The 24237-nt window shown below is 43.6% G+C and overlaps 1 protein-coding gene across 2 annotated transcripts in view; it reads right to left on the reverse strand.

Moving 5' to 3' along the window:
• Nucleotides 1-24237, reverse strand: part of LOC109905582 (ras GTPase-activating protein 2) — a 51582-nt gene that overhangs the window by 24508 nt on the left and 2837 nt on the right. The window contains exons 2-15 of one of the 2 annotated variants that reach the window (XM_020503035.2): nt 23815-23938; nt 20526-20629; nt 20341-20435; nt 17766-17842; nt 12987-13070; nt 12717-12789; nt 8923-8999; nt 8019-8120; nt 5558-5708; nt 4859-5007; nt 4639-4753; nt 4369-4443; nt 4113-4236; nt 903-1009 (exon numbers count right to left, since the gene is read on the reverse strand). In XM_020503035.2, coding sequence (XP_020358624.2) covers nt 903-1009; nt 4113-4236; nt 4369-4443; nt 4639-4753; nt 4859-5007; nt 5558-5708; nt 8019-8120; nt 8923-8999; nt 12717-12789; nt 12987-13070; nt 17766-17842; nt 20341-20435; nt 20526-20629; nt 23815-23938 — 1457 coding nt within the window. Of the gene's footprint in view, nt 1-902; nt 1010-4112; nt 4237-4368; nt 4444-4638; nt 4754-4858; nt 5008-5557; nt 5709-8018; nt 8121-8922; nt 9000-12716; nt 12790-12986; nt 13071-17765; nt 17843-19752; nt 19923-20340; nt 20436-20525; nt 20630-23814; nt 23939-24237 lie in introns of those variants that run through there. The other variant, XM_031790634.1, reaches the window with a different exon arrangement.

Consider the following 24237-nt stretch of genomic DNA (forward strand, 5'->3'; position numbering starts at 1 on the left):
ATCTTAAACCAAAATGCAATTATGTTGACACCATCTTAAAATATAACTGATGCGCGCCACTGCACTAAAGGGAGATGAAGAGCAAGCAGTGGCCGTGCACTCATGACTCTCATTCGAGGGCACCGCTCGCTTGGTTTGCTACAAATATATGTTATAACTTGTCACTGATTTTAAACAGATTTTGGCAATAAAGTTCTTTTTTAACTTACCTAGTCAGACAAACTAATGGATACCATTTTTATGTCTCTGTGTGCAGTTTGAAGTATTTTTGTGAGTAAATGCTTACTAGCATTAGCACAATAACCAAATCTAGCTCTTCCAAAGACTTCCAGTCATTGTGCTAATGCTAGTTAGCAATTGCGCTAAGGCTAGTTAGCAACTTCTGCATGTTGAGACAAAATTGGTATCCATGAGATTAGACTCTGGGTAAGTAGAAAAAGCACTTTGTGCAAGATTGTCAATTATCTGAAAAGCAGGTCTCAGAATAAATATTTAGTCAAAAATATATAATTTCTAATCATATTTCTGGGAGTGGTGTTAATAATTTAGCAGCAGTGAGGTCCCGCTTCTAAATTAATATTTTTTTCTTACACCTTAATTTAACTAGGCAAGTCAGTTAAGAACAAATTCTTATTTACAATGACGGCCTACACCGGCCAAACCGGGACGATGCTGGGCCAATTGTGCACCGCCCTATGGGACTCCCAATCACGTCCGGTTGTGATACAGCCTGGATTCGAACCAGGGTGTCTGCAGATGCAGTGCCTTAGACCACTGCGCCACTCGGGAGCCCAAATATAGGAGGAACACTTTCACTTCTAAGTGAACACTAAAGTGCAAACACTTGGGATACCTCCTATGTGACACAAATGTAAAAAACATAGGCATATGGGCGTACTCACAGGATGGTGTGGGCGGAGCTGGAAGGTGTGTGGCGAGAGAACGGCGACGGCGAAGAAGCGCAGGAACACGAAGCTGCTGACTGCCGAATACTGGACGTGAGGATCATCTGCAGGGGAGAGGAGGAAGGGAGAGAAGGAGGAGGGGGGGGGGGGGGTGTAGAAGACAGAGGGGACAGGAGAAGCACAAATAAAAATAAAGCTTTGCTACCTGTCCTTATCCATTGACTAGGATGTCATTTCTTTTATTTGGTGAACTATCCCATTAATCAAATGTATTCATAAAGCCCTTTTTACATGAGCCGATGTCACAAAGTGCTGTACAGAAACTCAGCCTAAAACCCCAAACAGCAAGCAATGCAGATACACACAATGCAGATACACCCAGACAGGCTAACAACTGGGACAGGCCCAGTTCCAGACTGATCTCATCTGTTCCCTGGACCTTATTGACTCACCTAGTGGATTTGAAAGGACTGGATCGGGATTGGCGTAAGCAAAGACCCTATGTCAGGGTTGATACCCATCCACTACTTTCAGATCAACAAAGGGTACAATAATTGATTTGGGACTGTGCAGTGCTGTCCACAGTACACACACAGGTCATGCTCCTCCTACCATTAAAAGGTGCCAATTCATATGAGCATAGCGGTTTATGAGAACATGGCTCATACAAAGTTCCAACACTACACATTAACAGGACCTTCTCACAGATTCAGTAGCTTCTACTTGAAGGGCCTCTGTCATACAGTGCCTTGCGAAAGTATTCGGCCCCCTTGAACTTTGCGACCTTTTGCCACATTTCAGGCTTCAAACATAAAGATATAAAACTGTATTTTTCTGTGAAGAATCAACAACAAGTGGGACACAATCATGAAGTGGAATGACATTTATTGGATATTTCTAACTTTTTTAACAAATTGGGCGTGCAAAATTATTCAGCCCCCTTAAGTTAATACTTTGTAGCGCCACCTTTTGCTGCGATTACAGCTGTAAGTCGCTTGGGGTATGTCTCTATCAGTTTTGCACATCGAGAGACTGAACATTTTTCCCATTCCTCCTTGCAAAACAACTCGAGCTCAGTGAGGTTGGATGGAGAGCATTTGTGAACAGCAGTTTTCAGTTCTTTCCACAGATTCTCGATTGGATTCAGGTCTGGACTTTGACTTGGCCATTCTAACACCTGGATATGTTTATTTTTGAACCATTCCATTGTAGATTTTGCTTTATGTTTTGGATCATTGTCTTGTTGGAAGACAAATCTCCGTCCCAGTCTCAGGTCTTTTGCAGACTCCATCAGGTTTTCTTCCAGAATGGTCCTGTATTTGGCTCCATCCATCTTCCCATCAATTTTAACCATCTTCCCTGTCCCTGATGAAGAAAAGCAGGCCCAAACCATGATGCTGCCACCATGTTTGACAGTGGGGGATGGTGTGTTCAGGGTGATGAGCTGTGTTGCTTTTACGCCAAACATAAAGTTTTGCATTGTTACCAAAAAGTTCAATTTTGGTTTCATCTGACCAGAGCACCTTCTTCCACATGTTTGGTGTGTCTCCCAGGTGGCTTGTGGCAGACTTTAAACGACACTTTTTATGGATACCTTTAAGAAATGGCTTTCTTCTTGCCACTCTTCCATAAAGGCCAGATTTGTGCAATATTCGACTGTTTGTTGTCCTATGGACAGAGTCTCCCACCTCAGCTGTAGATCTCTGCAGTTCATCCAGAGTGATCATGGGCCTCTTGGCTGCATCTCTGATCAGTCTTCTCCTTGTATGAGCTGCAAGTTTAGAGGGACGGCCAGGTCTTGGTAGATTTGCAGTGGTCTGATACTCCTTCCATTTCAATATTATCGCTTGCACAGTGGTCCTTGGGATGTTTAAAGCTTGGGAAATCTTTTTGTATCCAAATCCGGCTTTAAACTTCTTCACAACAGTATCTCGGACCTGCCTGGTGTGTTCCTTGTTCTTCATGATGCTCGCTGCGCTTTTAACAGACCTCTGAGACTATCACAGTGCAGGTGCATTTATACGGAGACTTGATTACACACAGGTGGATTGTATTTATCATTAGTCATTTAGGTCAACATTGGATCATTCAGAGATCCTCACTGAACTTCTGGAGAGAGTTTGCTGCACTGAAAGTAAAGGGGCTGAATAATTTTGCACGCCCAATTTTTCAGTTTTTGATTTGTTAAAAAAGTTTGAAATATCCAATAAATGTCGTTCCACTTCATGATTGTGTCCCACTTGTTGTTGATTCTTCACAAAAAAATACAGCTTTATATCTTTATGTTTGAAGCCTGAAATGTGGCAAAAGGTCGCAAAGTTCAAGGGGGCCGAATACTTTCGCAAGGCACTGTACATACTATGAGACAATCTCCTGCACTTTAGTCAGGCTTCTGGCTCCACCTCATGGTGGACATGGTCTCTACAACATGCTGCTTACTGATGGAAGATACTTTAGAAAAACCATCTGTAAAAGTAACTAGATAATACTTGGGAAAGATTGGCATAATATTTCTGTATCTGGTCTCTACAACATGCTGCTTACTGATGGAAGATACTTTAGAAAAACCATCTGTAAAAGTAACTAGATAATACTTGGGAAAGATTGGCATAATTTTTATTTTATTTTATTTTATTTTACCTTTATTTTACTAGGCAAGTCAGTTAAGAACAAATTCTTATTTTCAATGACGGCCTAGGAACAGTGGGTTAACTGCCTGTTCAGGGGCAGAACGACAGATTTGTACCTTGTCAGCTCGGGGATTCGAACTTGCAACCTTCCGGTTACTAGTCCAACGCTCTAACCACTAGGCTACCCTGCAGATATTTCTGTAGATATTTCAGATCTACCATCTTTTCCTTTGGATAGAGACCTGGACCTTTCTACACTAATGCTTATAAAAAGGGACTTACACAAAATCAACTCTATATTTGTGGTATGAAAACATCTCAGAAACTTGATTTGTGGTTAGTGGACGTTCTCTCTAATGTGATGAGGCACAGTGAGTATTGATGAGAGAGCTGTGACTGAGGAACAGGGTTGCAAAACTCCAGAAACTTTCCCTGAAAGTTTAGCAATTCCCCAAACAGGATTTTTTTTTAAACCCAGGAACTTTGGAAAGGTTTCCAGAAATGTGCAATCCTGCTGAGGATGAGGTAGGATGAAGGTGAGGAGAGAGGACGAAGATGCGTGTGATGCCCCGCTCACCTGGGAACCGCTTGGAGGCCATGTGACGCAGCGAGCGGAACACGTCACACATGAGCGGGGGACAGCTGGAGCTGGACTGGGTGATGGACGAGAACACCTTCTGAACGTACCCCTGCAGGTTCTCCTGGAGAGGACGGACATGCACATCGTGAACACGCACACACTTATTATAACAGTTCTTTCTGTATACCACACCACTACTAGACAATACACTGATAAGACAGCTTGCGATGCACCGGACAAATGTATACTGTACCTTGTTGACCTCAACGTTGTCTCCCTCTTTCAGTTTGATCGGGTCAATCTCACAGGTTTTGTTGGAGTCACAAATCTACGAAAAAAAGAACTTTGTATTTAGCTGTTATGCTGAGTTTTGAATTCATTTTCAAACATGTTGTTCCTAGATTATGAAATGAGCTTCTACGATGTGGTTCATAGCAGGGCTTGCTTCTTAGGATCGGTGTTGATCTATGACATAATCCATTTCCTCACATTATTCCCCAGGTAACATATGGATGTACATTACCTCATCCAATACAGGCTTCAGGGTGACGGTCAGGTAGCTCCGCCCTACAATCTTCATCATGTCGTCGATGCAGCGCGTTGCCAGGGAGTTGCCACGGAAAATGGTGTTGGCCTCCCTAGACAGACAAGACGGGGTTCAGAGGACAGGGTGCCTATTCACTATATAGAGCACTACTTTTGTCCAGAGCCGATAGGGCCCAGGAGAAGTGTGTACTACTCACTGAGTGTTCTCCAGTTCCAGGACAGTGATGGCGGAGACGAAGGGCACCAGGCGGCTGTGGTGGAGCAGCAGGCGGACCACGGGCAGCACCGCCTCATACCTCTCCCTGCAGATGTCCCCCAGAATGTGGGCCGCTGACGCCGAGATGGGCTGAGAGGGGGAAGAGAGATAAATGGAGAGAGGCAGGGGGGACAGAGAGAGGTTCTGAAAAAATCCCCTTATTCTCAAAAGGCACGATACTGTGAGCGATGATTGGTCAGCCACTAATGGTTATTAGTTGACCGCAATTCAACGTGTAGACGGCCACCACTCATTACAAACTACTGGAAGCGGTGTGGAATACACAGTGGGGTCTGTGGGCGATGGTTGGCCACTGATAGTTTTTGACAAATTGTTGGTCCTTGCGTCCTCTATTGTACACTATTGTACACTTTCTTCCTTAAAGGGAAACTTGGGGATTTGGGCAATGAGGCCCCGTATCTACTTCCCCTGAGTCAGATGAACTTGTGGATGCCATTGTTATGTCTGTGTCCAGTATGAAGGACATTTGAGATAGTTTCCCGAGCCAATGCTAGCTAGCGTTAGCACAATGACTGGAAGCATATGGGTATCAGCTAGCATCCCTTTAAGTTCCTTAATGAGCATAATGTACCATTCAGGCAGACCAGGTGTGTGAACAAGACCGGTCTGAGGTTATCACCTTAATGTCTGGGGACTTGAGCAGCAGCGTGCGGAGCGGTGTGTAGCAGGCGGATGGCAGCACATTGTCCTCGGTGTAGGTTACGTTGAGCCTCAGAGAGCCCAGGTCGTCCGTCTTGGACTTCCCGTTCCCTTTAGGCTGGAGGAGATACCTGTGGACCAGAGAAAGACACCCAACAAAACACACCCAGTCAGCGTTAAGAGTGATGGCCAGCCGACACATTTGTATTTGACAGTGGTGAGTCGGGTTGCACATTTCCGATAACTTATGTCCAGGATTAAATATAGAAATACCGGTTGAAAGCTTCATGGAATCAGGACATCTGGAGTCTTCCGACCAGAATGTCTAGAAAAACTGGGAGTTTTGGCAAAGTTGCCAGAATTTCGCAACCCTAGTGGTGAGACGCAAATGATGCTGTCAATGCTGTCCTCGACATGGGTCATGAAATGTGACGTTTTCAGCCATATAGTGCTTCTTCACTTTGAAATCCATTTCCTGTCCACATCGATTAAACAAACATAATAAAATAGCATTTATATCAAAAAAATCTTTGGAGTTAGAGTTTTACACCTCTGGTAGTGTAGTAGCTTTAAAATAAAATTTTAAAAACTATGCAAAGATTTCAAACAGAACGCGAAAAACAATGCATAGTTGAGCAATTAAGCTGTGTGTTTAAGCAGTGTGTGAATGAGCTGGGTGAGCCTGTATAGCTGCCTAGCCACCAACAGATGGAGCAGTTTTCACAGATTTACATCAGGCTGGAACTCTTCATCGCTTCGAAAGCTGCAGCTATGTTTGTCTCTAATCTGCTTGAACTGTATTCGTACTGCAGTACTCAGACACCCAGAAACTTCAGTTGAGCCCATGTATTCTGGGACAGTCAATAGATCAATATACATTTTGTTCAGCAGAGTTGTGGGTCTGTATGTTAGAGTATGTATAGATCATCCCTGGCTTTCTCTCCCTCCCTCCCTCCCTCTACAGGAGATGGGGTTCTGCTGTCTCCATGCAAACTGACACCCACACACTAGTCTCACGGCCCTCATGCAAAACACATAGATCAGTATCTGCATAATCCCTTATCACCTAGAGGCGCACACACACACACACACAAAGTTTACACAACACCACCATCGCAGTGTTCAAAGCAGTCTGAAGACGACGGAAGTAACCAGTACAAAAAAGTACCACAGATATAGAGCTGCTAGACCGGGGGACAGGATCTGGCACAGGTTCATCTCCAATTATATATTGTTAAAGGTGCTATACGTAGGATTTTGTATAATTTCAGAAACCGCTGTTTGAAGCTGGTAGACCAAAACCGACAACAGCTGCAAAAATAATACAATGATTCCCTACAATATTCAGTGCTTATTTTCTCAGGTAAACTGAGATTGAGAGGTGTCAAATTTTAGCTACCAGGAAATGATACTGATTTCCAGTAGATAACACAGCCAAAGTCAGAACAGTTTTCCCAGTTTGACAACAGACGCTGTTCTGGCGGGAGAAATCAATAGGCGAATATCATAGCCAATAATAACACTGGCAGGTAAGTAATACTGTGAAACACTATAATTCCACTATTAGCGCCAGATATAAATGGAAATTCTGAAATTAAAATACACTTTTTTTTTTTTTTTTAAATCTGATGTGTAGCACCTTTAAAATACAAGAGAAAAACTCACTATTAAGTAGAAAAAATATCAAGGAACTGGATGTACCCTTATTCCTCTATTCACAAAGAGTATTGCAGCAGGACTGCTATATTGTAGGATCCGTTGTGCCTTTTAAATCATAATGAATAAGATTACATGGACAGGGGGAACATGATCCTAGATCAACAGTACCCCTCAGATTATTTGTGAGTATGGGCCTTTTTAACATCCACCTCACAATGTGCAGATCTGATCTAGCATCCACGGATCTATGCAGAAAAGAAGGTCAGCACTGAGGGGTGAGACGTCAGAGTCGCCGGATTGTTGTGGCTGATAAAACAAGGCGAGTAGCAGCGGAGTACGTAAGACCCTCTGTGTCATGTCCCCTTATCTGTCATCTGCTAATCAGTCTATTCATTTCAGCTAGCTAGCGCGGCAGTCAGATTACATTCTTCAGGTTGAGCGCAGCAGCAGCAGGCATGTGGCTGCGTGCAGTGAGTGCACGACATGTCCATGTGAGAGAAAGAAAGTGTGTCACGGTCACCCGATTTCCCTAGTAGACTATGTGGCTCTGGTACAAAGTAGTGCAGTGTAGAAGGAATAGCATGCCACTTTCGAATGCAACCAGTGTGTCTGTAGTTAGAGCTGTGGGCTCCTGTGGGCATGCGGACGCTACGTGCACCTTTGCATATTGTTGCGTCAGTATGCGAAATCTCTCGAGTTAGTGTGAGTGACCTGGCGCGGAAGCATCAGGAAGACAATGTGCGAGGTGAAGCTGTGGTGTGGTGATGTGTCACCGTTCTTACCAGGCCCTGTGAATGTGGTCATTTCGCAGGATCTTGACAGATACCCGCGTCTCCCCAAGGAAGACATCCTGCGCCAAATTCCCATTGTTCCACAAGTCAACTCTGCAGACACACACACACACACACACCCACACACACACACACACACACAAAGAGAGAAACACTCAATCACACATACTAAATGAATGTGATATTTGCAAATACACTATAAAAATCTACGAAAAAGGGACCAATGCTCCTTCCCCTTCCAAACACACCACTTACCATTGGCTGGCTGGCACTCTCATGGAAAACACAACCACATCAATCTCAACACATAAACACAAAATACACTGATGAGTTACTCCTTACCGGTGTGAAGTATACAAATTGCAGTACACTTTAAAAAAATAAAAAATACACATGCAATTAAAATCACCTCAAATCCAAGCCTGAAAGTCATGCATGTGTGTTTACCTCTCTCGGCCCAGCCTAGTCTTACCCGACTGTAAACCCAGTGAGCTATGTAGCTATGAGTCAGTCGGCTGTAGGTGACGCAAACAGAGACACAAACCCCACAGGTCCTTAACCACCAACTTTGCATTACACACTACACCGGTTGTGACTAACACAATCCAATCAAATCTGGTTGAGTTGAAACACACTTGAAAAATCCTCTTCTGATTACATCCCAGAAGTCGCTCCAGAGAGATGGAGGTATGGTGGTCTGTTTGTCAGTGTGTAGAAAAAATCCAACCCACAGATGTTCTGTTAAAGGTCAGAAGGAAAATATAGGAAAAAAAAGAGAAGTAAAAAAAAAAAAGGAGAGAAAAGCAGAAGGAGAATAGAGAATAAAAAGAGAAAAATAGAAGAGAAAGGAGGAGAGGAAAAAAGAGGAAAAGAAGAGGGGAAAGGGTACACTCACTTGATCTCCAGCTTTTCAATGTCCTCCTCCTCTACTTGGAAATTAGACTTTTTTGTGTAACTGTTGGGCCTTGTGACCTGAGGACAACAAGACGGAATTTACATCAGTCTTCTCCAGCAAATACCATCTCAGACGAGTTAACGTGATGGCGCCGGAGGGGATGGCTGCAGTCTTAACGGCTCTTAACCAACCATGCTATTTTTATTTTTTTTGCGTTGTTTTGTACATAATGTTGCTGCTACCGTCTCTTATGACCGAAAAGAGCTTCTGGACATCAGAACTGCGATTACTCACCTCAGATTAGACAGTTTTTCTTCAATGAGTCGGACAGGAGGGATATACTACTACAGACACCCGACCAGGCCCAGATCCCAATCATTAGCTGGAGAAGGAAACTGAGATTTTGCGGGAAAAGATCAGGGTGTCTTGTGAGGATCAAGTGACGGGTGGCTAATCTGCCTTTCGTCCTGCTAGCTAACGTTCAATCGCTGGGAAATAAAATGGGATGAACTGAAAGCATGTATATCCTACCAACGGGACATTAAAAACTGTAATATCTTATGTTTCACCGAGTCGTGGCTGAAAGACGACATTAAGAACACACAGCTGGTGGGTTATACATTATCGGCAGGACAGAACAGCAGCCTCTGGTAAGACACAGGGCGGGGGCCTATGCATATATGTAAACAACAACTGGCACACGATATCTAAGTAAGTCTCGAGGCTTTGCTCGCCTGAGGTAGAGTATCTCATGATAAGCTGTAGACCACACTATTTACCTAGAAAGTTTATCTGTATTTTTCATAGCTGTCTACATACCACAACAGACCAATGCTGGCACTAAAAACACACTCAATGAGCTGTATACGGCCATAAGCAAACAGGAAAACGCTCATCCAGAGGCGGCGGTCCTAGTGGCGGGGGACTTTAATGCAGGGAAACTTAAATCAGTTTTACCTCATTTCTATAAGCATGTTAAAAACATGCAACTAGAGGGGGAAAAAAATGTGACCACCTTTACTCCACACACAGAGACGCGTACAAAACTCTCCCTCACCCTCCATTTGGCAAATCTGACCATAATTCTATCCTCCTGATTCCAGTCTACAATTAAAAATTAAAGCAGGACGCACCATTGACTCAGTCTATTAAAAAAAAAGTGGTCAGATGAAGCAGATGCTAAACTACAGGACTGTTTTGCTAGCACAGATTGGAATATATTCCGGGATTCTTCCGATGGCATTGAGGAGTACACCACATCAGTCACTGACTTTATCAATAAGTGCATCGAGGACATCGTCCCCACAGTGACTGTATGTACTTACTCCAACCAGAAGCAATGGATTACAGGCAACATTCGCACTGAGCTAAAGGTTAGAGCTGCCGCTTTCAAGGAGCAGGACTCTAACCCGGAAGCTTATAAGAAATCCCGCTGTGCCCTCTGACAAACCATCAAACAGGTAAAGCGTCAATACAGAACTAAGATCGAATCGTACTAGACCGGCTCCAATGCTCGTTTGATGTGGCAGGGCTTGCCAACTATTACAGACTACAAAGGGAAGCACAGCCGAGAGCTGCCCAGTGACACAAGCCTACCAGACGAGCTAAATAACTTCCATGCTCACTTCAAGGGCAAGTAACAGTGAAACATGCATGAGAGAATCAGCTGTTCCGGACGACTGTGTGATCACACTCTCCGCAGCCGATGTGAGTAAAACCTTTATACAGGTCAACATTCACAAGGCCACTTGGCCAGACGGATTACCAGGATGGGTACTCCGAGCATGTGCTGACCAACTGGCAAGTGTCTTCACTGACATTTTCAAACTCTTCCTGTCTAAGTCTGTAATACCAACATGCTTCAAGCAGACCACCATAGTCCCTGTGCCCAAGAACACTAAGGTAACCTGCCTAAATGACTACCGACCCGTAGCACTCACATCTGTAGCCATGAAATGCTTTGAAAGGTTGGTCATGGCTCACATGTACACCATTATCCCAGAAACCCTAGACCCACTCCAATTTGCATACCGCACCACAGATGATGCAATCTCTATTCCACTCCACACTGCCCTTTCACACCTGGACAAAAGAAACACCGATGTGAGAATGCTATTCATTGACTACAGCTCAGCGTTCAACACCATAGTGCTCTCAAAGCTCATCACTGAGCTAAGGACCCTGGGACTATACTCCTCCCTCTGCAACTGGATCCTGGACTTCCTGACAGGCTGCCCCCTGGTGGTAAGGGTAGGTAACAACACATCCGCCACGCTGATCCTCAACACGTGGGCACCTCAGGGGTGTGTGCTCAGTCCCCCAGGCACGACTCCAACACCATCATTAAGTACACCATCATTAAGTTTGCTGATGACACCAGTGGTAGGCCTGATCACCTACAATGATGATACAGCCTATAGAGAGGAGGTCAGAGACCCAACCGAGTGGTGCAAGGACAACAACCTCTCCCATAGACAAAGGAGTTGATTGTGGACTACAGGAAAAGGAGGACTGAGCACACATTCCTTAACATTGATGGGGCTGTAGTGGAGCAGGTTGAGATCTTCAAGTTCCTTGGCTTCCACGTCACAATCAAACTAACATGGTCCAAGTACACCAAGATAGTCATGAAGAGGGCACGACAAAACCTATTCCCCCTCAGGGGACTGAAAAGACTTGGCATGGGTTCTCCGATTCTCAAAAGGTTTTACAGCTGCACCATTGAGAGCATCCTGACGGGTTGCATCACTGGTATGGCAACTGCTTGGCCTCTGACCGCAAGGCACTAGAGGGTAGTACGTACGGCCCAGTACATCACTGGGGCCAAGCTTCCTGCCATCCAGGACCTCTATACCAGGCGGTGTCAGAGGAAGGCCCTAAAAATTGACAAAGACTCCAGCCACCCTATTCATGGACTGTTCTCTCTGCTACCGCACAGCAAGCGGTACCAGAGCACCAAGTCTAAGTCCAAGAGGCTTCTAAACAGCTTCTACCCCAAGTCATAAGACTCCTGAACAGCTAATCAAATGGCAACTCTTGACTATTTGCATTGCCCCCCCCCCCACACCTTCTACTCTGCTGCTACTCTCTTATTATCTATGCAGTCACTTTAACTCTACCTACATGTACATATTACCAACACTGGTGCCCCCGCACATGACACCAGTACCCCCTGTATATACTGTAGCCCAGCTATTGTTATTTACTGCTGTTCTTTAAATATTTGTTATTCTTCTTACTTTTTTTGTTGATATTTTCTTAAAACTGCATTGTTGGTTAAGGGCTTGTAATAAGCATTTCACTGTAAGGTCAACACCCGCTGTACTTGGTGCATGTGAAAAAAAAAAAAAAAAACAGCCGGACATCTAGGTTGCGTTCATTAGGGCACGCGTTCATTAGGGCACGCAATGGAAAACTGTTTAAAACATCTTCTAGGGAGTTTTTCCTAGCCACCGTGCTTCTACACCTGCATTGCTTGCTGTTTGGGGTTTTAGGCTGGGTTTCTGTACAGCACTTTGAGATATCAGCTGATGTACGAAGGGCTATATAAATAAATTTGATTTGATTTGATTTGATGATTGCTTGCTGTTTGGGGTTTTAGGCTGGGTTTCTGTACAGCACTTTGAGATATCAGCTGATGTACGAAGGGCTATATAAATACATTTGATTTGATTTGATTTTGGAATGGAAAACAAAATGTGAGCATTCCTGTTAGTCCGTCCCCATTTGAGTCTGTTTTCCTCTGTTGGGAAGAAAACAGATGACATGAGCGCCCAGATGTAAATTAAGTTTACCTCAAAGTTAAAGGTTTCCTCAAACTGAGGGTCGCTGGTCTTCTTTTTCACCTTTGTTTTCTTCTGGTCAGACCTAAGGAGACAGAAGAGTCAGAAATATACTCAAACCCTTCTCATGGGGGGGGGGGGGGGGGGGGGGGGGGGGGGGTCTATGTTAAAGAATAATGGATATAATGCCTAAGATGTTGACACATTGCATTAGCTATGTGGGTTCAATTGAAGTGAGCTAATAATCATGTGCCACTGCAGAGGATTGTAGTCTAGTCTTACCTGGCAGGCCCAACGAGCGAGACAGTGGCATACGGGTCACAGTTCTGTCCACTGATCAGAGGCAAGCCCTGGCATTCTATTATCCTGGGGGAGACAAAAGCAACAGGAGAAAACACTAATAAAACCATAGAATACACTCAACTTTGACAGGATTGACCTTAGTGTTTCTCATGTCAATATTACAGTGTTCTGACAATCTGACCTACCACTCACAATATGCTACATAGATTAAATATGCTACAAAAACTGTAAACATGCACATTATTTAGTCTTTGTAGGGAAAGGTTTCAACCTCATCTCCAGCACCCCAACATGAGACAATTGCACATTTCTATGTTTTGTAGTAATAAAAAAAAAAAATCTAAGTTTCCAATGCATCATGCGATTTTTAACCAATTATGGGCTGGCATTGCCTACTAAATGGTCTAATAATGGTTGATGTCATTGGAAACACTTAGCTTCCTCTATTTTTAACTATGAAACGTGCCATTTTCACATATAATGATGTTGGGGATGATGAATATGAAAATATCTTTAATGTAAGGCTATTACACTTTTATAAAATGTATGACTGACAAAACAAATCTTCATTGGAGGGTAGCAGCACAATCTAAGTGCTATTAAATGTTTGATTTAGGATAATGTTTTATAGGTTTGTCATTCAAACATTTTTTCCCCCCATTTTTTAAAATATCTTAATTATTTAATATAATTTTACATGTGATAATGCCACAGAGGGCCAGAGATTACACACACCTGTGACAATCTGAAGTACCCAAAAAAGCCACTAAATGTAATTTTATAAAATTCCCCACCAAAACGTGAAAAAGTTACCAAATTCTGTTTACTGGTAAACTTAGAAAGTTTACAGTAAGTCTTCCCTTTGTAACTCTAGGGAGGACACACACACAGGTACACTGTCGTTGTCTGTGTCACACACACGGCTTTGGTGACATTCTTACAGCATACATCACAGACATCTGTAGCTGTTCATTAGTCCCATGGCTGAGTGAGTGGTTAGGGAAAATCGTCATGACAGCCTATGGCTTTAGACAAACCATGCCTACACTTCCTACCTTCTCAGTCAGTTGGCAGATTTTGATCATTTAACTAGGCAAGTCAGTTAAGAACAAATTCTTATTTACAATGGACGGCCTACCCCGGCCAAACCCTAACGACGGTGGGCCAATTGTGCGCCGACCTATGGGACTCCCAATCATGGCTGGTTGTGATACAGCCTGGAATCGAAACTTGGTCTGTAGGGACACCTCAAGCACAGATGCAGTGCCTTAGACCACTGCGCCACTCGGGAGCCCCACGTTGACAGAGAGATATGGTATGTCTTTCTACGACATAGGGAGCCAAAAGTAGTCCAGAATGTGGGAAATATTCCCATGGACACAGTCACGGGTGTATTTGGTACATACTACAGTAGTTGCTATTCATTATAGTACAGAGACAGTTCATCTACCATAGATTTTCAAAGAGGACACAAGATATAACTTGTTACATCTTTTTTTTAAAGCAAACTGAAGCTACTACAGTACAACAGTGATGCTAAATATAAACATATATTTCACAATTATAAACTGGGTGGTTCGAGCCCTGAATGCTGATTGGCTGACAGCTGTGGTATACCAGACCGTATACCAAGGGTATGACAAAACATTTATTTTTACTGCTCTAATAACCAGTTTAAGGCAAATCAGGGATTGGTGGTATATGGCCAATATAGCACAGCCAAGCGCTCCGCATTGCATCGCGCATAAGAACAGCCCTCAGCTGTGGTGTTGGCCATACACCATACCACCTCAGGCCATATTGCTTAAATAAACTCACAGACACATATATTTAAGTCTGAGGGGTGGGGCTTATTGGGCATTACTAACAGCCAGCCAGAGGGTTGAGGGGGGAGTTCAACCCGTAGTCTGGCCAAAACTTGAACCAAACCACAGCAAAGTAATTATTTGACCATAAAGGAGTCAGAGAAGAAACCCCCCCACACACACAATTTCACTAAACATGTAATTTCCCCCCTTTTTTACAGCAACAAACATGAATACATTTCCAATGCCTTTTCAGATTGTAACATCATTTTCAAGTTGCATTTTTCCTGCATCTAACAAGATGACCAAAGTTGATCTGTCATGATTAGTTGATGTTCTGCCCTTCAACTGAAAACAGTACATAGGCACCTTTGTTTGAGGAAGAAGGTGTCAATAATAACGTAATGGTTAGGATTAAACAGAGTTTTACCATTGTTTATGCAAAGGGGGGGGGGTGTATGTGAATGTGTGGTTATATACAAATAAGGTGGCAGGAAGAGTGTTCCTGTATGCCTGGAGGGTAATGTTCCATGTCACTGTATGTTCACAGTGTACAGGCGCTCAACAGCAGCAGACCTGCTCACTGTATGTTCACACTGTACAGGCGCTCAACAGCAGCAGACCTGCTCACTTTATGCAGGGACCCAGAGGGTAACCACCTCCCTCTGCAGTGTGCTTGACTGTGTGCTCCTGGACAGCCCCCAGGTTCACTAAATGATTGTTATTAATTTGTTCATTCATTCACACTTTTGGTTGCACCCTGTACTGCTAATTTGCATTGCATCCTGTCTGGTGTTTGATCATGGCACGTTTCTATGTTTTGTAGTTAAAAATATAGAGGAAGAAAATTGTTTCCAATGACATCATCAACCATTATTAGACCACTTAGTAGGCAATGCCTGCTCATAATTGTTTAAAAAAAAAAAATTCTCATGATGCATTGGAAACATATCTTCATCCTCTCTTTTTTACTATGAAACATATGTGCAATTTTCACTTATGTTGGGGTGGTGCTGGAGATGAAACACCAGACAGGATGCACATTTTGAAATATCCCGTCAAGTTCTCCCTATCGTTTCCTATTTTTAAAGTAAGGCTAGTATACCTTTACAACATGTATCCAACAAGTATACAAAAAAAATATTGATTGAGGGTAATAGCACATCCTGAGTGGGTAGGTCAGATTGCCAGAACAGCGCCTACGTAAACACCAGACAGGATGCAATGCAAATTAGCAGTACAGGATGCAACCAAAAGTGTGAATGAATTGGCTGATTTTGTTATTCATTTGTTAACTCTCAGAGAAGAGATAGGCAGGAAGTGTAGGCATGGTGTGTCTAGGCACAGGGCATCATTAAAAAAAGAAAAACAAACCTGTAAAACAATCCTAAATAAACCATAACCTTTAATAGCATTGGTGTTTAATGGGGGTTTCAGCATGAAATATCCTTTATAAATATATATATATATTTTTTTAAACACACATTTTTCACCATATCAATATGTATTTGTTTAGTCAATATTTTGCTGTCAAACTAGTGGCAGTATTGAAAAAAGTGAACAGCTGAAAGAGTTGCAGAGTTAATTGAAAATAGTCCCATTGTTGGTTAGATGCATCCTTCATTAATTTGGCCATTTTCTCTTGAAACATATGGTCTATCCACTAGAAACTCATGGGACACGTACACATAGTGAACAAAACATTTTTTTTTTTTAAACTTCCTAATATTGATGCCATTCGTGCCGTTCCAACCATTATTAGGAGCCCCTCAGCAGCCTCAACTGATTCAAAGGACCTTAAATATTTTGTCTTGCCCATTCAACCCCTGGATGGAACACATACACAAGCCATGTCTCAATTGTCTCAAGGCTTAAGAAACCTTCTTTAACCTGTCTCCTCCCCCTTCATCTACACTGATTGAAGTAGATTTTAAAAACTAATTTACCTGGTCAGTCTGTCATAGAAAGAGCAGGTATCCTTAATATTTTGCACCCTTAGTATATATTATGAATACGATAAATAGTTTTTAAAAAGTTATTCAAGTATAAATTACCTCCTCCCCCAAAAAAGTATATATATATATAAAAATAACCAAAAGTTACTATAGATTGCCATATATTTTTTATTAATTACCAAAACTACCAAAGCTTCTGGTAACTTTGGTAAATTACCAGTAGCTTTACTACCCTAATCCTCCCACAGGACAAGTCAGGGTGGAGGAGACAGTAACAGTGAGCAGGTAGTGGTGACACACCAACGACGGCAGCGCGGCGGTTCTGAGACGCCAGCTGCAGCGACCATAGCGGTGGGAGCAGTGCTACAGCAGTTTCCTGTCAAGATGCCATCACTTCCTCCTCATTAACCTGTTTGCCGCGGTTTGAATGAGTGAAGCCAAGCAACAACAACATCCACTGACTAACGCACACACAATGCAAGCACACAAAACCCTTGAGATGACAATCTCTTGGAAATACACAAACACACATGCAATGCCAAAGGGAGTGCTCAGGGACAGTGCACAGTATGGATACACAGTCAAACACCAACAGAGGACACAAGTTGTTTGTGAGAGCTGTGTGTGTATGTTGAAAATGAACACAGCAGAGGTGAATTCGCGAGTAGGAGAAAACAGCTGCGGTAAGAGGAACTGAAGAGAGGGTAAACCATGGTTGGGTCTCTGGGCTCTGGCTCCTTAGAGCCTATTGATGCCTGACTGGGAGGCTTAATGGTGTTGGCCGATCTAGCCCAGCCACAAACAAAGGCTTAACGACAGCAAATAAGACTGCATAGAGAAAATCCACATGTTAATGTACTTGTGTTAAAGTCTTTCTATGCTTCTTAGGGTAACAGGTGCCCCTAACCACAGATCTAGGATCAGATTATACTACACACCCCACCCTAACCTTACCCATCAAGGGGAAGAAAACATTCTGACCCTGGATCAGTACTCACCGAACCAGTAGCTGCTGGCACATGGAGCCATTCTCTATGATCAGTTCATTCAGACGCATCTCCAGGTGGACCTTTCCCTGGGGGGAGAGAGAGAATAGACGTGACATGACATCAGAGCATTCTGAAAGTCAAAAGGAATTACTTCAGTATTTCTCCTATCAACATTGGTGCTATGCGCCAGATCCTGTACTCTCTGAACATACGTTTAGAATTTACTTTCAGAGGTTAGGTTACATTCATAGTGCAGCCTACTCTATGAATGAGTTAAACGTTCATTCTAAAGTGGTGGATATGAGTAAGGCTGACTCCTCTAACCTCCCCAGTCTTTCTCTATGGTGGCTTCAGGTTTGTAGTGGCTGTGTGTGCATTAGGGAGTGTGATAAGCCACAGCTAGCTGTCATGTGAACCAACGCTCAAAGTCTTTATCAGGTCGGATGTGGTGAAGGCTGCTGCATTGCCTTCAGAAGTGTCAGAGGGAGGCAGAAAAAAAACAAATGCACGAACTCCCTCTCCCCTCCGCAATACAGCATGAGTTGAGCTCAGACAGTGATTGTTGTCACTTACGCTGTTGCTAATGGAAGATAAGCCTTGGTCGACATGGTGAGAACTACCCTGGCATGCCTGCTGGGCTGAGTTAATGTCCCTCGGTACGTGTTCATTAGACACCGAACAAAGGAAAATGGACTGAAACAGGGACAAACTACCTGGACTAAGAAGCACTCTAATGTACTGCTGCAAAGCATTTTCTATTGCGTGGCCTAATGTAAGCGACCCAGCTCACTGCCACTCACCTTCAAAACATGGCCTGTATTGTACTATCAGGTCCATGTACAAGTATCCACTTGGCACAGATATAGGAACAGATTATCATCCCCAAGCTCTAACCTTAAGCACTTCTGAAAGGGCAACTTCAACATACTCCAATCTGTACCATCAAACTGCACAGAAGCAACCACTTCTAACTCACTCTGTTCTTCTCAGCCTATTGCCAACTGCACTCGCAGTTTCTGCATCAATTTCAACCCCTTTTCCAGAGAGAACACAAGCACACACACTGCAGTCCATCACTGATGTAACAAGACTTGGAACACCTACTTCGGGGTGAGTCACTGTAGAAAACACTCCTCAGAATAGCCTAGACTAGGGCAATTCCACTACAATTGTTTTCACATATGACAACTTTGTGCAACATGACAGCGACAGGAGGCAACAACCTTGGGATTCTGCAGAGAGATAGAAAAATATCTTAAAGTCTTAAAGCCATATGAAAGGCCATGCATCTGCAGAGAGAGAGGGAGAGAGGCAGAGGGAGAAAGAGAGAGAGCGTGGGAGGATACACTTCCTCAGACACTAAAAGGAGCCCTTTGAAAGGCGGGTTTGCGACAGTGGAGAGAAAAAAGGAAAAAACTGCTGTGTGTTGTGAAATACCTAGAGAAGACGAGCACCGTGTTTACAGTGAGATGAGCAAGACTGGAACCAGAAACATTAGGTTCTACCCGTGTCCATCTCCCCCAGACAGCTCTGAATGGGGAGCTTGGAAGCAAAATAGATTGTTTCTAATCTAATATGGCCGCTCTCTTCGTAGAGGATTTAGCCTGGCTATCACTGTCCTCGTCTGGTGTTGCCCAACTGACACTATGCCCACAAACACACATCCAACTCAGCTCTGTGTCCTTCTGTTCTTCCTGGACTCAAGCTGTGCCTCTAGTTGGGGAGGCAGCCCTGGTCAGAGTGAGTCACTGTAGCAAATCACTCCTCAGAATAGTCCAGACTAGGGCACCACTAAACATGAAATGCTACAACTGTGGCGTGAAATAGGGTTAAATGGAACTGACCTACACAGCCTACTGTGATTGGATAACATGTCTGCGGGCTTAGGTCAGTTCAGGATACTGTGGTAGCAGGACACAGGGTTATTTCAGCCCATTCTCCGCCAGATTTCAATATCCTAAACTCTGCTCATCACTCAAGAACAAAAAACACTCACCACCAGGTTAATGACACCATTATGTAACCGAGAGGTAAGAAGAACAACAATTGAATACACCTTGGGGAGCGGAAGTCCTCTTTTTTCCCAGTCTTTCTCCTTCCTTTGAGCCAGAAGTCCTGCCATCAGAACCAGGAGCTCTGAGTTTCTTTCAAAATTTTCAAAAAAGCACATCCTCTCATTGCCTCATCACTGATCTGAAAGAATTGACCAGGTGAAAGCCAACCAATGAGCTTCCACCATATTGTTTTCACCTGTCAAGTCTTTTCCAATCAGTGTAGATTAAAGGGGAGAAGAGATTTTTTTATCAATTGAGCTAGAGCCCCTGTGGATCAGCCCAGTTGCCAAGCCTCTCAGCTTAGAGAGAATACAACAACAGGATGTGAGGAGGTGTCTGCTGCAGTTACACAGTTGGACCAAGCCAAATGTCTGACTGGTGACCAACTAGAATCAATACCATTAGACAGCCTTATGTTGGCTAAATGACCACATATAGGAACTAGCACTATGACTAGAAGGTGAACTTTACCCCCCCAGACCAACTGGGTACACATAAAGAGGTCTGAACACTGTCTGACTGACACCCACCTGGACTTCAGAGTTAGGGTCCACGGGCTGCAGGCCGAACCAGTGCTCCTTCCCACTGAATTTACACAGTTCCTCCTTCCGGATGGACACCTTCCCTGAAACCACATATGGACCGACAGACGTCAACATACTTGGAAATCCTCCAGCTGAAAGCATAGTGTACCTGTGTGTCAGTTCCTACTCACCGACAGGCAGGTCCCTCTGAAAAACACCCTTGGCGAATACGTAGAAGGACAAACACTGAAATGGTCGTGGGATCTCAAAGTAGAAGTCCTCACCGTAGAAAGGGCTGGAAAACAACCACACAGGAAGTCGTTGAAGTGAAGAGTAAAACACCATCTTTAGGCTATGTTCAGAGAACAGGCTGACCTCTGTGGAAAGGGAACATTTACTGAAAACTTGGTTGGCTTTTCATTGGGAAGGGTTTATGACTGATTAGCCTGATTCCAGAACAGTTTTTTGAGCCAAACAAACTTATATGACAAGGAGTTGGCAAGACAAACAGATTTGGGACCAGGATATTATATCAAGGGCCAGAAGACAACACACCGACGACAACACAAACCAAGGCCTTATCCACAGACCGCCCTCCATCAGCAATCATTAAACAGCAGGTGCTAAATATAGCCTAGCTCTGTGGTGGCCAGGCCTCCTAGGACTGACTGACCAGCATACAAGTGGTTTGGAAGAGCAGGCAGAGAGGGTGCCAAGCAGACGTACCATCCAGCTATGACCAGGGTCATTTGTGTTCATTACTATGCATGGGCCGACAGGCGAGAATGTTTTGAAAAGGAGCTGGTGCAACTTAAACCTTGTACATTTTCCCCCCCTTCCATTGGGTTAAGTGTCTCGCTCGCAGTCCTGAGCCCAATCTCAATTGCTTAAAAATCTATTATATTTTCGTCTCCTCTCCATCACTTAGAAATAGTTGCTAGGTGAAAGCAATATGGGGAAAGCGCATCAGGCTTCACCTGGTCAGTTCTTTCAGATCAGTGCAATGAAGGAGGTGGCGAGGACAGATGTTTTTAGACAATTGAGTAAGAGCCCTTCTGAGCCTAACAGTCACTGTTATTAATATTTTTCAAGAAAATACAATTATGGTAATGTACCCTAACTGCATAGTTACTAGCCTGTTACATGGTTATTATGCTAAATTGTTACTTTGGTAGTTACTCTGGTATGAGGCATAATTTATGTAAAGAGAAGCCAGAGTGGCTGTTTGCTACACCATTCTGCAGCCTTCTCAAAACAGTAGAAACTAAGCAGGTTTAAGCGTTGCTAGCAGGTGTATGACAAACCAGTACGAAAACAGGACAACTGACAGACATTTGTTCCATTATCTTAATAAAGTCAAACAGTGCTAATAACGTTATGATCTGTTCAAGTAAGGCTAGCTTCTATGTAATACTGCATGCACGGTTGGTGAAATGCCTTGCCTGTCACTTCCGCAGTGAGGGTTTGGCAACAGGCTGCAGACGCCCACGCATCCTTCAGTGCACATAATCACATGGATTTACGCACTTGTAGCCTCCACACACACACACACACTCACTCTCTCTCTCTTTCGTTGTACCGTTCCTTCCCTCTCAGACAAAAAACGGGTGTAAGCATTAGTCCAAACAAGAGTTTGTATTGGACAAATTCAGGTAGGTCCCTCCCCGTTTCGCCCAGTTCGCTTCCGTTTAAGAAACATTTTGCAACAGAATCGGCGTAATGAGTCAACAAAACACATCCTAACGTTAAAGAAAAATTCCACTCAAAATCTTCTGGCATTTGCCAGCAATCAAAATGCTAAAATTGTCACAGTTCTCACAGATTGTCACAAAATGCATTATACTGTGCTTTCTGTATTTTGAAGGTTCTATATAGTTTGAGTGGCATTGTCCTTTGAATCCACATAAGTAGAGAGTAATATGGTACCGGTATAGCTGCTCCACTGCAATTTTTGTCACATATGACAACTTTGTGCAACGTGACAGTGGCGGGAGGCAACAACCTTGGGAATCTACAGAGAGAGATTCTTCAAGTCTTACAGCCATATGAAAGACCATGCATATACAGAGAGAGGTAGAGAGAGGTAGAGAGAGGTAGAGAGAGAGAGAGAGAGGTAGAGAGAGAGAGAGAGGTAGAGAGAGGTAGAGAGAGAGAGAGAGAGAGAGAGAGAGAGAGAGAGAGGAAGGTGGAGAGAGGAAGGTAGAAAGAGAGAGAAAGTGGGAGGATACACTTCCTCAGACACTAAAAGGAGCCCTTTGAACAGCGGGTTTGCGACAGTGGAGAGAAAAAAATAAAATAAAAAAACTGCTGTGTGTTGTGAAATACCTAGAGAAGACGAGCACCGTGTTTACAGCGAGATGAGCGAGACTGGAACCAGAAACATTAGGTTCTACCCGTGTCCATCTCCCCCAGACAGCTCTGAATGGGGAGCTTGTAAGCAGCATAGTTAGTTTGAAATCAAATATGTTTGCTCTCATCGTAGAGGATTTAGCCTAGCTAACACTGTCCTCGTCTGGTGTTGCCCAACTGACACTATCCCACAAACATTCAACTCGGCAGGGTGTCCTTCTGTTCTTCCTGGACTCGAGAAGCATATCTAGTTGGGGAGGCAGTCCTAGTCGTCTCCAGGTTACAATAAACATTAAGGCTAAAGGGTTTTACATGGTGTTACATGACACCTCCACATCGATCGTGAAGAACACATTTCAACATTAGGAAAGATGTTAAGGAAATTATACTGTTATTACCCTGCCTGATGACACTGACACAAAATTATCAATGAAAAAAGATCTGGGCCCTGCAGGAAGAGGATGTTACACATCATATGATATCACCATGGCAATAGTGCAATATAGACTAGGCTAACATGACAAGAGCAATGTCTTCACTGCGCTATTCTTGCAGGCAGTGCTGTGAGGTACTTTGAACATACGAAGGTAGCCTACATGTGCCCTTTTGTAAGGTGATCACTAGATGCCCATGCTACAAAGAACATAATTGGCTAGATTATTGTGACTGATGAGCAAGTATATGAATGGTGTATTCTTTATAACGTTAAAGGTCTGAATTCAATCCATAAGATCTGTATTGTAGCTTCATTTAAAAGGGAGTTTATGATTGAGGTGACATATGCAGCGGTTAACCATGAAGGCCGTCTCCCGAGAACATGGGAACGGTGCATTTAATTCTCTATAGGCCTATCGTTAGTGGTTAAAATCATATTTTATGAGAGAAAGTCATACTTCCGAGTTCAGACCTTTGTAGCATGGCCAGAGAGTGACTACCTTTAGTCTGAGGATGAGGATGGAGGGAGATTGTGGCTTAGTTGATAAAGCATTGTGCTAGCAACGCCAGAGTTGTGGATTTAAACCCAGGGCCACCCATCCGTAAAATGTATGCACAGGGCTGTGTCGCTTTGGATAAAAGCATCTGCTAAATGGCATAGATTATATAATATCATTATAATAATACTACTATTACCTGAGGCTTTTGTCAAACACCTTGGTTCGGAATACCTCCTCCTGGTCCAGGCTGATGGTGCAGAAGGTGCAGAGGTCCCGCTGTCGGTTGGGCCCCGAACACGGACCCAGGTTCTTGCCTTCACCTGCAGGATATGGAGGGGAGGGTCAGAGAGGCAGGTGGTGCTAACGTGGAAAATAGACTTCAGTCAAATAATTGTCAAGGTCTCTTTTCCATCGACCTGCTGTTACTATGGTTGATAATACCAATGTGAACATTTAAATCAGCGCTGTTCAATTCCAGTCCTGGAGGGCCTAAACACTTCTGGATTTTGTTTCTACCTGGTTAGAAGGAGAGGAGGAAAAACATAATTGTTTTTGTCCCTCCAGGATTGACATTGAACAGCCCTGATTTAAATAATAAAAAACACCCTAAAGATAATTT

The sequence above is a fragment of the Oncorhynchus kisutch genome, linkage group LG15 (assembly GCF_002021735.2).
Source record: "Oncorhynchus kisutch isolate 150728-3 linkage group LG15, Okis_V2, whole genome shotgun sequence".
Taxonomy (NCBI): domain Eukaryota; kingdom Metazoa; phylum Chordata; class Actinopteri; order Salmoniformes; family Salmonidae; genus Oncorhynchus; species Oncorhynchus kisutch.